The 17,565-nt window shown below is 41.7% G+C and overlaps 1 protein-coding gene across 1 annotated transcript in view; it reads right to left on the bottom strand.

Moving 5' to 3' along the window:
* Positions 1-17,565, bottom strand: part of LOC135197856 (activating signal cointegrator 1 complex subunit 2-like) — a 283,256-nt gene that overhangs the window by 109,011 nt on the left and 156,680 nt on the right. The window contains exon 12 of the mRNA XM_064225038.1: positions 7,493-7,645. Coding sequence (XP_064081108.1) covers positions 7,493-7,645 — 153 coding nt within the window. The remainder of the gene's footprint in view (positions 1-7,492; positions 7,646-17,565) is intronic.

The raw sequence follows: 17,565 nt of genomic DNA, 5'->3' as shown, positions 1-17,565 counted from the left end.
ATGAAAAATACAAATTAGTTAAAAATTTGGTATTTGTTCATACACGAAACAAACCGGTCTTAACATTAGGATAGACTTACTATTGGAGGGAGGTAAGTCTCTACAACTGACTGGGAGTTTGCCACCTTATCCATTTCCGAATATATAGGGAAATTCTAAGAGAATGGACAATGAACCTAGGACCAAAGATATAAGCGGATCTATTGGTTTCCTCCCACTGGGTGTAGATACCATTCTACTGTTTACTCTTGTCCCTTGCGACTGGATCCACCTTCACCCCTCTTTTCCTTATTATCCAGAGGGGTGTGTTGCTACTGAAAAGTATATCATCAGCTAAGATAGCTTCACAGTATGGCTGACCATCTCACCTGCATCTAGTCCGTTCCAGCACATGACGGTACTCTCCTTCATATTGCCCGTAGTTAAAGGAGTAGGAAGAAAGTAGTAAAGAAAAAGACATCATTCATTCTACTTTCATACCTTCATCTTAGGACTAAGACGCAAACTGACCCGCCAGCGGGCACTGGATGAACTATATCACTTGTTGGGCCACCACCACTGGACCCAAGGAAAAGGTGTCCAAGGATCTATGGGCAACATCTTTCAAATAAAATGAGGTGAAAGTTGTTTGGCGCTTCCACACACCAGCTTTCAGAATTTTAATACACAGACTTGTTCTTCTTAAATGCCAGGGAAGCACTCACACCCTGATGTCATGAGCTCTAGCTCCCACCTGGCTATCTGACCCTCTGTCTTCTGCAGTATAAGCATCTCTGATCGTCTCCCTTAGCCAAAATGATACTGTATTCTTGGACACTTCCTTCTTGTTTCGTCCTGTACTTACGAACAACCTCTGGCACTCCGGCCTGAGGTGCCTTGTTCTCTTTAAGTACTCCCTTAGTGCCCTGACGGGCACAGGAGCATCTCAGCTTTGTCGTTGTCTACAAAGTCTGCCAAGGAAGGTATGGTAAAGGAGTCGAATCTGCCGTCTACTATTGTTGGATTTGGGTCTTTGCCACGAATTCTGGGACAAACTCACACACCATTGATCTCCAACCTCTCGAGTGCTTTATGAGATATGAGAGGCCATGTAGCTTCCCCACCCTTTTGGTTGAAGCCAGGGCCAATAAGAAGACTGTCTTCAGGGTCAGGCTCCTATCCGTGGACTGCCTTAGTGGTTCGTAGGGGGGTTTTGTCAGACTACTCAGTACCTTGGTCAGATCCCAATCTGGGGCTTTTTAGCTCCTTTGGTGGGCATGACTGTTTCAAAGCTCCTCATCAGCATGGCCAACTCCATGAAGACGATAGTCCACTCCTTTCATTCGTAAGACTGAGGCTAAGAGCAGCCTGTACCCCTTCACTGCAGATACAGACATATGTTTTTCTGTTCTGAGATATATCAGAAAGTCTGCTAACTGCTGAATAGTGGTACCGAGTGGAGACACGTTCCCTCTACGACACCAATCACAGTATGCTGACCACTTTCTTGGTATACTGTTGCAGATGATTTTCTGATATTACCTGCCATCTGAGTTGCTGCTTTCTGCGAAAAAAAAACCCTCGCTCTCGGAGGAGATACTTGACAGTCTCCACCCGTGAAGCGATAGGGACTTCACCGACTGGTGGTACCTCTCCACGTGAGGCTGGCGCAGAAGGTTGCTCCATGGAGGTAACTCTCTTGGCACATCTACTAGGAGTTCCAGTAGGTCTGGAAACCACTCTGCTTTCGGCCATAACGGGGCTACCAGGGTCATCTTGAGGTTCTGAGACCGCATTACCCTGTTCAGAACCTGACGGATTAGACCAAAATGGAGGAAATGCTACACGTCCAGATTGTCCCAGGGGTGTTGTAGCGCATCTTCTGCTACTGCCTCTGCGTCCGGGACTACTGAACAATACACTTCCAACTTTTTGTTGTACCGGTGGTGCGAATAGGTCTATGATCGGTCCTTCCCACAACATGAGCATCCTGTCCACCACCTGTTGGTGTAGGGACCACTCCGTTCCCAGAATCTGATCCCTGCGGCTCAACTTGTCGGCCACTATGTTTCTTTTTCCCAGAATATACCTGGCCTTGATGTCTACCAGGTTCTCTATAGCCCACTGGTGAAGTTGAACTGTCATCACATGTAACTGCCGAGAAACTAGGCCTCCTTGCTTGTTTATATAAGCTACTACTGTGGTGTTGTCTGACATCAATACCACTGAGTGTCCCTTTACTCTCTCCCTGAATTCTTGTAGAGCCAGGAAAGCTGCTTTCAACTCCAGCACGTTTATATGGAGTTCTCTGTCCTTGCAACTCCATTTTGCTGACACCATCAACTCCTCCATATGGGCTCCCCAGCCTTCTAGTGACGCATCCGAGAACAGCAAGAGGTCTGGGGAGGATTGTTGAAGGGGGACACCCACTGTCAGATTGTCGTCGTCCACCCACCACAGCAAGTCTTTCCTCACTTCTGCCGACAAGGAATTTGTGCTCGTACGGGTGATCTACTGTTGGTGACCAAACTCCTTCATCCTCCATTGTAGGGACCGGAAGGTGTGCCTTCCTTGTGGACTAGCTTCTCCAGGGAGGTTTAGGATTCCCAGCACCACCTGCCACTGTCTTGCTGGCTGTGTCTGCTTTCCCAGAAAGGCATTCACCATTGTTTGCATTTCTCTACTCTTTGGTCTGTCGGGAATACTTTGGCTTGTGTTATGTCTATCACCATTCCCAGATATTCCAAAACGTTGACTTGGATCCAGCTGCGACTTCTGCTGATTCACCACAATACCTAGGCTGTGACAAAAGCTGCAGGAGGGCCCGCCCTTTGTACTGAGTAATTTCTCCCTGGACTTTGCTATCACCAGCCAATCGTCCAGATATCTTATTAGCCTGATCCCCTGAGCATGCGCCCACGCCGACACGAGGGTGAAAACACTTGTAAAAACTTGAGGAGACGTTGTCAATCCGAAGCACAGGACCTTGAATTCGAAAGCTTTCCCTGCAAGACTGAAGCGGAGAAATTTCCTTGAAGACTGATGGACTGGTATCTGAAAGTATGCGTCCTTTAGATCGACTGTCAGCATAAAGTCTCCGATTCTGACTGCTTGTAGAACCGTTTTCGGAGTTTCCATCTTGAAACTGGTTTTCCTTATAAACAGATTCAGCGTTGACAGGTCTATTACTGTCCTCCACTCCCCGTTGGCTTTGGGTACCAGGAAAATCCTGCTGTAGAAGCCTTTTGTCGGACTGCATACTTGTTGCACAGCTCCTTTTTCCATCATCTTCTTCACTTCGTCCTGCAGAATAGTGGCCTTCTGAGATTTGTGGGCATAAGTGACGTGGGGTAATGGTTGATCTGTCAGGGGCGGGTTACCTCGAACGGAAATCAAATACCCGATCCTGAGAACATCCACCACCCACTGCTCTGCCCCTAGTTCCTGCCACACCTTCCAGTGATTTGCCAGGCAACCCCCCACTGGTGTGGCCGAGTGATGGGAGGCGCCCATCCTATCTTCTTGAGCTTCTCCCTCTTCCCCTATTGCCCCTTCCTCTGTTGTTTCTATTGTGAAAGGGCCGATGAGTTATCCTCTTTGGGGAAGAGGGTCTTGTGACTCTATTAGGGATGCTATGTCTCACTGTCTTCTTTCGAGACATCTGCTGTTGTCTTCCCTCCAAAGGAGTAGTTTGACTGTTAGACGTTTTCCTAACTGCCTGTTGCACCAACCTATCGTTAGTGTCCATCCTTCTTCTATCTATCGCCTCTTCCAGTATGACTGGCAACAGTAGTTGCGATTCCAAGATATCCCCATTCCTCATTGCTAACAGGGAATCCAATCCACATTGCGGCTTAGTCTAGCCAATGCTGCATCTCTCCTCATTAGCAGGATATTTGCCCAAACATTGGCACTTACGTTTGTCAGGTACGCAATCGCCTTGGAACCTGACTGTAGTAATCTAATGAACAATGGTTCATCTACTACTTTCCTTGTTGCTTCCGAGGATGCAATTTTCGCCACTGCTGTTGACCAAAGGTCTAACCAGGAAGCAGCCTGAAAGACAGAAGAAGCTGTTGCTTCTAACGTAGCAGCCTCTTGGTACGTCATCGAATGGGCACTCCATTTTAACCTGATCCAAGGTTAATCCAGGCCTTAACCTTACAACATTAGGGTTCATTTGTCTAGACAGCAAAGGGACCTTCGGTGTTGTATAATATTCCCTTTGCTTTATCATTGGAGGGGGAAGGGGGAATAAATTTAAATGATCTATTAGATCTTAAGGAATTATCCCTCCCTGCAATCTTTGCGTTTACGTGTTTGCAAGACCGATTCCGCATGACTCGAACAAGGCAATTCATACGACACCTTGGTATCCCTCTTTAGTCCAAACGCCATGTCAATTCCAGGAGGAAGCATACTGGCCGGTGTTTCTGTCTTCTCCGAAAGGCTATTGAATTGACTAATCAAATCAATAACCTCTGCATACGAGGCCAGAAACTCTTGGTTTTCTCCTTCCTCCGGCTCTAGTGTACCACTCTCCGTCACGAGGGAATGTTTGTCATCGCCCCTATCTTCTGACAGACGGCCCGGAATTCCACGGCCGCCTGCCCCTACGGCCGCGGTCTCTTTGATCTTTGCTGGCCGCTGTTGGCTCGATCCCGGATAGTCAGCAGGGGGAACGAGAACGTCTCACTCTTTCTCTACTCACGGATCTAGAGCGAGAATCTCGTCTAGATCTCCAAGATGAAGGCTCCCGTAAGACAGAGGTAAGTTCGTCTCTATTAGCATTGGCAATCGTTTTCGAGCGTCGGCGAGCCCGGCCTCGACCTTCTATCCAGACGGACACTGCCTTCCACGAACGTATCCGCCGAGGTTGCCAACTATCTATTTTTCGTACTTTTAATAGGAGCCTTATCGTCCTTCGTACGTATTTTGAACGGCCTTACGGGCGAAACTGGGACCTGCATTCCATCCTCTGCTGCACCTTTCGCCGCCAACGTCGATTTTACCAGAGGTATCGCCGTTTTTGCGATCCGAACTGGCAACTCCGCCTCGGCCGCTAGCTCGCCGGCCGTCACCTCTCTCGCTTGTTCGGACTCTTGCGAACGGCTTCGTCTGCCAAGCTTGTGCTTAATAGCCACTGATTTTCCGACCTTCTTGCTGACTTGGAAATGACAGTCTTGGTCCGAAGAAGAGGAAGAATTGATTCTTCTCCTCTTGGCCCGAGGATCCGCCAGGAACTCCCGAATCCTCCTCCAACGCTTGACTGGCGCTCGCCGTGACGTTATCGGACTTAGCGATGACGCCGAACTAGAGGAAGAAGACGAAGAAGGCGAATCACACTTTTTCTTTTTGTCTCTCTTATTCATTCTCTTCTCTATATCCTGTAATTTCTGCATTACAGTTTGCATTGATGGGTCAGAAGGCGTATTAGCGTCTGGGTGCAGCGAAAAAGGCCCCGAGAATCGGTCTGTGACGTCATCACGCCTGCCATATCAGAGTGTGACGTATGTTGTGACGTCATCCCTCTCGTAGGGAGAGACTGAGAGGTTTCTGCTGGCAACCGCACGTTTGCTGCCAAACTACCTCCCACGTTCTGCATCGCTGTAAATACTGAGTGGAATGGTGAAGCCGCGGCATTAATTCCCATAAATTGCAAGCCCGGGGGATGAGGAACATTCAGCGCTGCCGGACCCTGCTGGAACCGTGACGTCATATAATGCGCAAGCAGACCATCCAAGGTTGGTACGCCTGGTAGGCCTAGCGCTGACCACGTACCATCTAACCTATGCGCTTGAGTAGCAGGAGCCTGGAACAAAGATGGCGGATCTCCCCCTCTACTTGCTGGGAACAAAGGAGAGTGCAAATTATTCATAAAATTACCCAAGGCCCCTCCTGACGTTTCCAATACAGAACCGCTAGGAGAAACCGAAGGGGTATGAGACAATTCAAAAGCAGGTGGAGAAACATATGGAGCAGCCTGGTTTATTACCGATACAAAAGAAGCCGGTAAGGTTTGGTCATCCAAAGATGGCGTCACCCCCTTCCTTTTGTATTGGCTTTTCCCATAGAACTTCTTCCACTGTTCCACCGACCAACCGCGACAAACAGAACACGGATTAGTAACCGTACATACGTTTTCCCTGCACCTACTACACGTTGGATGAGGATCCGTCGACACCGAAGTTAGGAACCTAGAACATGGAAAGCCACTGACTCCTGGGCATTTCCTTTGTCTCCTCTTCGAAGCGGTAGACGATCCCGATGTTGAGGCAAAATTCTCCATCATACCACGTATACACTCTTACCACACACTGATCACACTTGGAGAAAGAAAAGGAATGAAAAATAAAAAATTAAATGGATAAAGAACGGGCAAACTGAAAAACCGGCTTTAAATGAGATAGACAGTAACACGTCTTATCTTAAAGGCGGTAGGAAAATAACTGATGGGTCACAGGTAGCCGTGGGCATTCTGGGTATACATGCCCCGTGACCTGGTATAGATGCCATTAGTCCCTGGATCTCACAAGTGTAATTTTAATTCTACCGGTTTCCAGCTTGGCGCTAGTAAATCCTAATGTTAAGACCGAAGGTTTGTTTCGTGTATGAACAAAATTTATGGGCACTGTAGAGCTACACTTCTCTGCGAGTTAATGGCATCATGATCACTGCTGCAGCACTATGATAGCCATGGCTTGATGAAACAACTGCAGCTATAAAACAAGCTACAAAGTAAGTCACAGGTGCCACTGGAACTGGAAATGATTCCATAAGGGGGCATGAGCTATATAAAAAGGGGTGGCAATGCTCCAAGAGCAAAAACGAAACAAGGTACTGAAAGTACTGAAAAGTGAAACAAGGTACTGATTTTCACACAATTAAACTGTCACTTCACTTAGAAAGTTGAAAAGAATGAAGAGTTTGACTTTAACTTTAAAAAATAAACTTCACATCTTGCACTGAGCTATAAGATAATAAAAACTAATTTAATTCACCATTCCAATAAGGAAACAACTACCCTGATTAAAGTACATATTACCAATGCATAGTGGCATTTCAAAGGTAAACATATGTCACTTCAATGGCTGGCAGCAGCAGCATAGCACAGATAATTCAATTATACCTAAGAGAGAGCATTCTTTTTTTTTCTTGGTGTCTTAAAGGAGGTCAGACTGCAGAATATGCCAGTTGTAAATTGATGGGGATCGGTTAAAGTTTTTATTAGGTATATTAAAAATCATGCTGGTAGAAAAACCAACAACAATAGTACAACAAACAAATTTTCATAATGAAAAATGACTTGAGAAGTACTGAACAAGGTTTGAACTAATCAGCAGTCAGCCAGGAAATGAGTACAGTTACATATACAGAAAACAAAAAAGTGATGGAGAAAGTGGTGAGTAAGATGGGAGATGCCCCTGAACAAGAGAATACTGTATGATCAGGAATTATGTATAGATTATATAATAATTCTGAAATTAAGTAACTAAAAGTAGCTTGAACTTACCATTTTTGTGTCATCTTCATTACAGATAAATTTATTTGATTTTTTCCCTTTATGAATTCTTGAATGGTCAACAGACATCCGAGAGAAAACATCAAACTCATCATTGTTGTAAATATTAGCTCGGTCCATGAAGTCTATTTTTTCTTGTTTAACCTGGAAAGAACATGAACCATAAAGTCATGTTTGAAAGCGTATAACACTCATTATTTAATAAAACTGCTCTGTAAACAAATTTTCAATAAATATACATATAAAATCCTTAGACAAAATTCATTCCCTTTAGTTTCGGGTTATGAGCCGCATGCTTATATAGCACCTACAGGAGTATAAAAAAGTTATCATACTATGAAATAATTGCAAGGATAAAAGTAAAGAAAGTAAATCTTCAATCCCTGCCTTCAGGTATAGTTGTAATAAATACATTGAAAAAACAGATAATTACATATCTGCAAATAGAATCCATGACCTGAGGGGTCATTGGCGAATTAGGAGCGTCCTACATGACCAAGACAAATCTAGATCACGCTATGCAATGCCTGCAGTAGACTGGTTTAAGTTTGTTTGAAAATGTCATCGATTTGTATCTTGTCAACTATTCATAACACCTTCCATGGGAAGCGGTTGACCTGTTGACCTGTTAACCTGCGCCGGAAACTTGTAACTTCAGAGCCGGTGGACTACGTATGTTTTTTATGTGAATCGCTGAGATAGCTAATGTATCGCTATCAACGTGATGCTCTAATACTTCAGTTCATTTCTAGCGATAAAACGGAACGGTCTCACGACCGAACTGTCTCTCTTGTTATGGAGTTCAGAAATAAAGTTGTTCTACTGTTATCAACTTATCCGTTTGAATCATCTCCTTTATTCTAAGAAGAACCACTCTACTAAGATACCACATAGGAGAGGAGAAAAGAAGGAACCAGAATGCTTACGAATGACAGTCGTAAGAAGAGACAACCAGTCTTTCGCAAAAGCGAAATGAACTACATAGTTACTCATTTCCTATTATCTCATGGAATAGATAACTACCATTAAGTAAGCAATCTTCTTTGAATATTTTCCTAGCCTAATCTTTCCTTTCGAAAACAAATGTGCAATCTAACCACCTGTTCACTGTTCTACGATCCCAGTATACTCCAGCTTACACCTTTGAACAACACCACAACAAGACTTACAACCCAAAAAACTCCTATCCAACAGAGAGCTCTTTCCTACCAACCAAACAACCCATGCTAATGTTTCCTTCTCACCTGTTACTGTTTACATTCACCAGATGCTGCCGCCATCTTGTCTTCCATAATGTCACAACACAACTTAAATACATCAATAGACACCTAAAATCAACCATATGCTGCCCATACATAGGACATCTACCATATTTCGACAATGCAGAAAATACAAATAACAATAAAAATTAAATAACTGTGACTAAACTGATAACTATGACTAAACTGATACATAATATATAATCACACTTATCTCTTTCGCCCTCCCCTCCGACTGTTTCCTAACCTAGTCCCCTCTAATTTCCTTCATCTTCCAACTCTTTACCCTTTACCCTCTACATAATTTTTAATATTTTCCCCTGAAACTCCTGCTTTAGTTAATACATCAGCTACTCGATCCTTTCCTTTTATCCATCTCACGTCCTTTATTTCCTCAGATTCTATGGTTTCCCTTATTGCTGCAATATCTATTTTTAATCTCTCACTACTTACATCAGTACTCGATTTGATGGCAGTCATTAGTTTTTTATTATCAGTATTAACCAATGCTTCTATATTTGTCCCTCCTTCAAACAAATGCTTGAAATATATCAAGCCCTTTTATAGCCTCCCCAACACTCAGGGTTTCTGATTCAATGGTGGATTTTGCCACTCTCCTGCATTTCATGGGCTTCCACCATATGGGATTTCTCCTCTTACCATCTGTCAAGGATATAATATAACCCAGTTGAGTATGGCCATCTTCTATGTTTCCAAATGAATTGTCTGCATACGCTTCCCAATAAATCTTTTCTTCTTTCACCTCACTTATTGTAACTTTGACCATCATGTTCTTAGTGAGCCTCACTTATTGTAACTTTGACCATCATGTTCTTAGTTTTTCTCACATATTTTAATAAGCTTATTCATATCCTGAGTATTTCCTTCTTTAAATGCTTTACTTAATTCACTAACATCGTATGATATTTCTGGCACAGTATGCAGTGATACCCAATTCAACTGTCCTACCACTGATCTATACTCAGTTAACTCCTCCTAACTTATAAGATGTCTCACCCAAAAAAATTTAGTGTCTAAAATTGCATCAACCACTTCCCACGACTCTTCCTCTATTTTATTAACTTATACATAAACTTCTTCTGGCCCAGTTTCTGTTTTCTGCTTATTTTCTTCTTGTTTTGTTTCAGTTTTCTTCCTATTATGAAAACTCTGAGGACAATCCCTAGCCCAATGTCATTCCAAGCTGCATATATATATTGCACAATGTTGTTTGCCCTTCTTTGTGTATAGGATTTCTTCCACCCCTACCTCTGTTCCATCTTCCCCGATAACTCTGGTTTTCCCTCCTTCTCCCATAACTCACATTGCCTTCTGACCCCCACCATTCCCATTCCTCTTTATTCCCTAATCCCTCAAATAGTTTTTACATTGTTTGCGACACTGTTCCGTACTAACTTTCCTTGACCACGAGCTGCTAATACCATTTGTTTTTTATTTGCTGTGAGATTTGCTTGCTCCAATACATGAAAACCCTTGACTTCCCACTCCAGCATGCCTTTCCCCATTGGTCTATCACACTCGGATGCTGCCTTTTCGTACATAATTAAAAAGTCCCTCATCTTTTCACTTGATTCTCTTCTCATTTAAAACGAGTTTTTTATATTCAACTGCAATTCTCAATTAGCGTGTCTTTTAGATAGGCTTAATCTAGTTTGGCTAGGATTATCTCTGGACCCTCTGTACCCTAAGTTTATCTCTATCTAATCCTTGGGCTAGTTCTTGGGCTTTACCTTTTAAGCTCATTCTTATCTTTATCGCCAGGTTTTTTGTATCTTCTTAAAACAATAGCCAATCTTCAACTTGACCTCTCCATCCTTTGTACTCTTCTTGTATCCCACTAAATCTCGGACATTCCCCTCTCCATCTAATCTCCCTTTGTTCACTGTCGGATCCAACCATCTTTGATCAACCACGCTCTGCTACCAGTCTGAATATTTTCTTAGCCTAATCTTTCCTTTCGAACACAAATGTGCAATCTACACACTGTTCACATTCTACGATCCCATTATACTCCAGCTTACACGTTCGAACACCACCACAACAAGACTTACAATCCAAAAATTCCTATCTGACAGAGCTCTCTCTCCTACCAACCAAACAACTCACACACTTGTCTCCTTCTCACTTATTATTGTTTACATTCACCAGACGCCACCACCATCTTGTTCTCTATGACTTTACATCCTATGACTTCACAACAGAACTTAAATACATCAATAGACACCTTCTAAAATCAACCATACATAAGACATCCACCATATTTCGACAATGCAGAAAATAACAATAACAATAAAAATGAAATAACTCTGACTAAACTGCTATATAATACATAATCATCTTCCATGAGTCATTCTAAGAACTAATCCCATTCCAACTATGAAATGACAACCATTAAGCTTGAAAACCTGCACTCAGTAGCAGAACCTTTCTCAAAATGACAAATTTTTAATTAATTTGTATTTTTCATAGTTAACAAACCTTAAGTCTTAACAGTAGGATAAATCTTCTGGTGCCAGCTGGAAACCATTTAAAAACTATCAAAAACTGTATATATAAGGAATCTGTGGCTTCTGGCATCCGATGCCTGATTGAGGTGGAAGCGAGTCAGAGACCGTGCTTGAATCCAGTGAAGCATCAGTCTTTCTTCCAACCTAGGATGAAACATAAGAGGGGTGGCTAGAGGTGGGTAGTCAATGTTTAAGACCTCAGATTTGTTAGCTATGAAGAATACAAATTACAGGCAGTCCCCGGGTTACGACGGGTTCGGCTTACGACATTCCGAGGTTAAGGCGCTTTTCAATTATATTCATCAGAAATTATTTCCAGGGTTACAAAGCATGTTCCAGGGCTACGACACCTACAACACTGATCTGGCTGAAGAAATATGACACCAAAAATGCAAAATAATCAATATTTCAAGGTTTTCGGAATGAAAAATGCAATAAGAATGCAGTTTATGTAGATTCGAATGCACCCAAAGCATTAAAAGTAAGGTTTTCTTGGGATTTTTTATGATGTTCTGGCTTACAATGATTTTTGGGTTACAACGCGTCACAAGAACGGAAACCACGTCGTAACCTGGGGACTGCCTGTATTAAAAATTTGCCATTTGTTCAAGTGCGGAACAAACCTTCGGTCTTAACAGTAGGCGAGACTCACACTTGGAGGGAAGTATGAGAATCCTGAACCGACTGGAGGTTTGGCACACCTGATCAATCTTATTAGAAACAAGAATTCTAAAGAAATTGACCTAAGCCTCTGAGATGTTAAATATGCGGATATCTAACACTCAGTCCACTGGGTTTAAATACAATGAAACATGTTCAGATTCACTGCATAACGGAAGTAAAAAACAACTGTAACTGTTCAAGTAACAAATCATGTTAGCCATAAGAAACGGGTTTGTCACCACTTCTCACTCCCCTTGCTGGAGAGAGGACTTGAAACTACCGAGAAGCAGATTGTATGTTTTAAGGTACATAAAGAGTGCAGTAGCAGTATGGCTGCAACACTTACCTGCATCAAGCCAGTTCCAGCGTATGATGTGTCTACTCTTCAAACTGCCCATGGGTATGAAGAAAGGGGAAAAGGGGAAAGAAAAGAGACCAATCATCTTACTCATTTCCTACTACACACAAGCATCTTAGGCAAGATACAAACTGTCCCACCAAAGGCACTGGATGAGTTACACTTATTGATCAGCCACTACTGGGCCCAAGGAAAAAAAAAAAAGTGTCCAAAGATCTGTGGGCAACATCCTTCAGGTAGAAGAAAGTGAGTGTGGTTTGACAGAGTCACCTATGAACAGAAAAGTTCTTCTTAATGTTAGGGAGGAACCTATTCCTCTGGTGTCATATGCTTCTGCATGCACCAAATTGGTGACAGAACTTGACAATGTGGAGTAGGCTTGCCTAATCACCTTGTTTAGTTAAACGAAAGGGTATTCTAGGACACCTCTTTCTAGGCCTGGCTTGTATTAACATAAAGTCTACGACGAGCATTTCAGATAACATTGAAGTGCTTTGACAGTTCAAAGCAGAAATTCTTGAAGGTTGCTGATAACAAACTCGACAACCTAAGGTGGAAACAGTAGCCAACCTGTCACTGTGAACCATGGGAATCTGGGTCTTAGCCACGAATTCCAGGGCAAATTCGAAAACTACTGACCCCAAACCCCTTGAGGGTTTATGTCATAAGCCTGACCATGGAGCTCTCCAACTCCTCCAATGAATAATGCAAGGAAACGTTACCGAGAGAAAACCACGAATGTGTGAGTCCGCGAATCTGGAGAACACTAATACTGTAAACTGTATACTGGTATTGGAGAATGCATACAGGTGGGTAGATTATATATTTATATAAAAAAAAAGTTAAGCTAGGCTAAAATACAAACTGGTAGCAGAGCGTGGTTGATCAAAGATGCCTGGATCCGACAGTGAACAAAGGGAGACTAGATGGAGAAGGGAATGTCCAAGGTTTAGCAGGACACAAGAAGATTACAAAGAATGGAAAGGTCAAGTCGAAGATTGGCTATTGTTGTATGAAGATACAAAATACCCCACAATAGAAATAAGAATGAGCTTAAAAGGGAAAGCCCAAGAACTACCGCAAGGATTAGGTAGAGATAAACTTACGGGTACAGAGGGTTCAAAGATAATCCTAGACAAACTAGATAAACCCTATCTAAAAGACTCGGTAATGGTTTTAGGAAACAACAGGAGTCTGTCTATAAATATGTAGGGACAATTAGATAGGAAAATCCACTGGTAGAAATATATATATAGAGTGAGGGTAGAGTAATGAAAGAATCTACCAAGAGAGGTAGAAAAGGGAGTAGATGTGTGGCAGTATCAGACTGCAGAAATAGCAGTTACGAAAACGAGACAAAACACAGGCCGCAGTGTGCCAAAACAATAAGTTGTAAACTCCAGTGGAAAATCTGAACTTTGACACCTTCAGTGGATGGTTACCATAGAGAAACGGAACCAATAAGACTAATCTAGGGGTTGCACCGGAAGTAAGGAAAGCCACTCAAGAAGTAGTAGGATGTGTCCTAGTAGAAGTTAAGGAGGAGCTTAACTTTATGAGTTAGGTTCAGACTTCACTTGAACTGTCTGAGCAATTCAGTTAGGATCTAAGCCTTATACGGGGAGGCTATTTCCAATCTCCCTCTCTTCCCTGTGTAGTGTTGCGTAAAGTGAAATTGTGTGATAATACTCTAATTATAAATAAGATTAATTAAGTGGTGTTTAACTTGCCCAGAATCAAAGGGTCAGTATCCATGCCTAAGCCTCCTGACAGACATGGAAATGAAAAGAAATTAATCTACAATGTTCCTAAGAAAAGAAAACTCATCGCAAGTGATAATTGAAGGTTAGCCCATATAACAGATAACCTTCCAAACATTACCAATAAGCTAACGAAGAAGACTTATAAAGAGAAGAGAGAAAGAGAATAAAAGAAACCCGTAAGTACTCAAACACAACAACGAAGAAAATAAAACAAGCGCAACAATGGAAAATTACAGAATAAAAAATACAATCTAATAAGAAAAGAATCTAGTGAAAAGATGGCAGACAATTTAATTAGATACGAGAAGGCAGCATCCAAGTGTGAAAGAGCAATGGGGAAAGGTGCACTTGAAGGGGAAGTGAAGGGTTATCAAGTTATAGAGCAAGCAAATCTCACAGGAAATAAAAAACAAATGGTATTATTGGCTTGTGGGCAAGAAAAATTAGAGTACAAAACAGTGTCGCAAACAATGAAGACTATTTGAGGGATTAGGGATTAAAGAGGAACGGGAATGGTGGGGGTAGTCAAAAGGCAATGCGAGTTCTAGGAGGGAGGGAAAACCAGAGATATTAGGGAAGATGGAACTGAGGTAGGGGTGGAAGAAATCCTATTAACAAAGCAGGGAAGGTAACAGTATGTGCAATATCCAGCTCAGAATGGCATTGGGCTAGGAATTGTTCTCAGAATTTTCATAATAGGAAGAAAACTTAAACAAAACTAGAAGAAAATAAGCTGAAAACAGAAACTGGGACAGAAGAAGAGGTTTATGTAGAAGTTAATAAAATAGTGGAACAGTCGTGGGAGATGGTTGATGCAATTTTTTAGACACTGTAAATCGACAGTTTGTGGGGAATTGTGACTAGCACGCATTGTCATATATTTGAGTCAGGAGGAGTTGAGGAGAATGAGGGACACTAGGACAGAGTCTAATAAAGTGTTTAATTTTGGTGAGACATCTTATAAGTCAAAAGGAATAATAGAAATACCTGTGGTACTAAAATACAAGAGATTTACTTGAAGACAGAAATTCTGCAGGGTGACATACCCTGGCTGACACATAAGCAAACCATGAGCAAAATGGGTATGACCCTAAATTTGAAAGAAAATTGTGTTATAACAGAATTATTAGGGGGAATGAAAGTAGAGTTGAGAGAAGACAAACAGGGTCATTTAAGAGTAGTACCTATAAGGAAGAGGAAGGTAGAAGAATTATTACTGGAGGGTTGGAAGGGAAAGAATCTCAGGGAAATTAAGAACACGAAGAAATTACATTTACAGTTTGGTCACAGAAGAACAATGGAGTAATGGGTTAATCAAAAAAGAAAAAGAGGAAATAAAAAAGATACCAACAGACCTGATTGAAAATTGTGATTTATGTAAAATATACAAAAGAAATCCCACCAAACCAATAGTAGGCTTTTCTTGGAGTAAAACGTTTCATGTAGTTGTAGCGATGGATGTGGGAGAGATAGAAGAGAGAAAGTTTTTTGTAATAGTGGATATGGCAACAAGGTATTGTCAGACTTGTTGGATAAAAGATAAGAGACCAGAAACTATAATAAAGACACTTTTTGAGTGCTGGTTTGCTACATTTGGAGAGCCCTCCAAAATATTGTCAGACAATGGGGGAGAATTTAAAAATGAAAAAGTAAGGAGGATGGCAGAAAGATGGAAAAATAAAGTATTAGCCACAGCATCGGATTCTCTGTAGAGCAACGGATTATGTCCGTAGGCATGATCAAAGGAAGTGTAAGAAAGATGATGGAGGAGGAAGTAGATTGGTCCATAGCATTGAAATGGGTAGTGAGTGCTAGGAACTGTTTAATGAATAATGGAGGTTTCTCTCCCAACCAATTAGTATTTGGAAAAAACCCTTCACTGCCTAACCTAATGGAAGAAGAAAGTTCAAGTCCTTCAAGCAGAGAGAAAGAGATGGAAGAGGGTATGGTAAGGGACACTGAATGCAATGCACAAGGCCAGAGAAGTGTTTATAAAAAATGAGTTGTGTAATAAAATAAGAATAGCGTTAAACAAAAACATCAGAGAACATAAATTTGAAGAAGCAGTGGTAGGAGATGAGTTATTCTATGAGGGAAAAGGAAACTGAATGGAGAGGACCTGCTCAGGTAGTGGGAGTATCGGGGAAAACAATAGTAGTTAAACATGGGGATTCTTTAAAAGAAGTAGCTAGGATACATGTGACTAGGATTCAAAGACAATCACCAGAAACATAAGAGATATCTGCTAGAATAGATAAATCCCATGGTATGAAAGGTAGATCAGATGCCCCAAATGAAGGGAATGTAGATTGGCAGGAAGGAGAGGAGATAATAGTAGGTGGGAGAAGGAACGCAGACACAGAAGAGGCTATAGAAAGAGATGTGGTAGAGGAAACAGTGAAAGATGCCGGGGAAAGTGAGTCAATAGAAGGCGAGTTAATGGAAGAGATACCAAAATTAAAAAAGGAAAATAGAGTTATAGCTATAAACAATGATACAGGACAAGTAGAGGAATGGACTATATTAAGTCTTGTAGGCAAAAGATCAAGCAAAGCATGGGCTGATTCGTACAAGACTAGCAGTCAGGTGACAAAGGGTGGGTTAATTTGAGGGATTATAGTCAGGTAGAAAAAATTGAAGATGAAGAGGTGTTGCTGGGATTTGAAAATAGAAGCATAATGGAAGCTAAAGAAAAAGAACTTCAAAGTTGGAGAGATAACCATGTATATGAGGAAGTAAATGATGTTGGATAAAAAGCTATATCTACAAGATGGATAGTAACTGAAAAGATAAAAGGGGGGGGGGGGGGGGGGAAGGATATGTAAAGCAAGATTGGTAGCTAGAGGGTTTGAAGAAGAGATGGCAGAATGGGAAAAGGACGCTCCCACATGCAATGCTGAAATTTTAAAATTCTGTCTAACCATAATAAAGGTGAAAGATTGGAATTGTTATACACTGGATGTCAAAACTGCATGTTTACAAGGTGACGAGATACAAAGAGAAGTGTATTTAAAGCAACCTAGGGAAGATGGTTGGAAGGGATTATGGAAGTTGAAGAAAACCGTCTATGGGTTCAAGGATGTAGCAAAAGCATGGTACTGTAAAGTGGTGAAAGAAGTGAAGGAGCTTCAAGGTGAGAGAAGTAAACTAGAACCTAATACGTATATTCTTTTGGAAAAAGGGCAATAAATTGAATGGCATTTTGTATATACACATGTGGATATTTTTGCTAAGGAGGAACTGAAGGATTCTTAAATGAAACGATTGGGAAATTGAAAGGGAAATTGCAAGTAGGAGAACAAGACAGTAAAAGGTTCAAGTCTATAGGCGTAGTAATACAGCAGGAGAATAGATTTTCCCTTAATCAGTGGCAGTAAATAAATTCTATAAGAGAATCAGAGGCTAGAAGATATACAGGTAATAGACTGCTAGAACAAAAGGAGTTAACCGAGTATAGATCAGTGGTAGGGCAGTTGAATTGGGTGTCATTACA

This window comes from Macrobrachium nipponense, chromosome 21 (assembly GCF_015104395.2).
Source record: "Macrobrachium nipponense isolate FS-2020 chromosome 21, ASM1510439v2, whole genome shotgun sequence".
In the NCBI taxonomy this organism is placed as follows: Eukaryota; Metazoa; Arthropoda; class Malacostraca; order Decapoda; family Palaemonidae; genus Macrobrachium; species Macrobrachium nipponense.
This window is presented reverse-complemented; position numbering and strand designations above follow the sequence as displayed.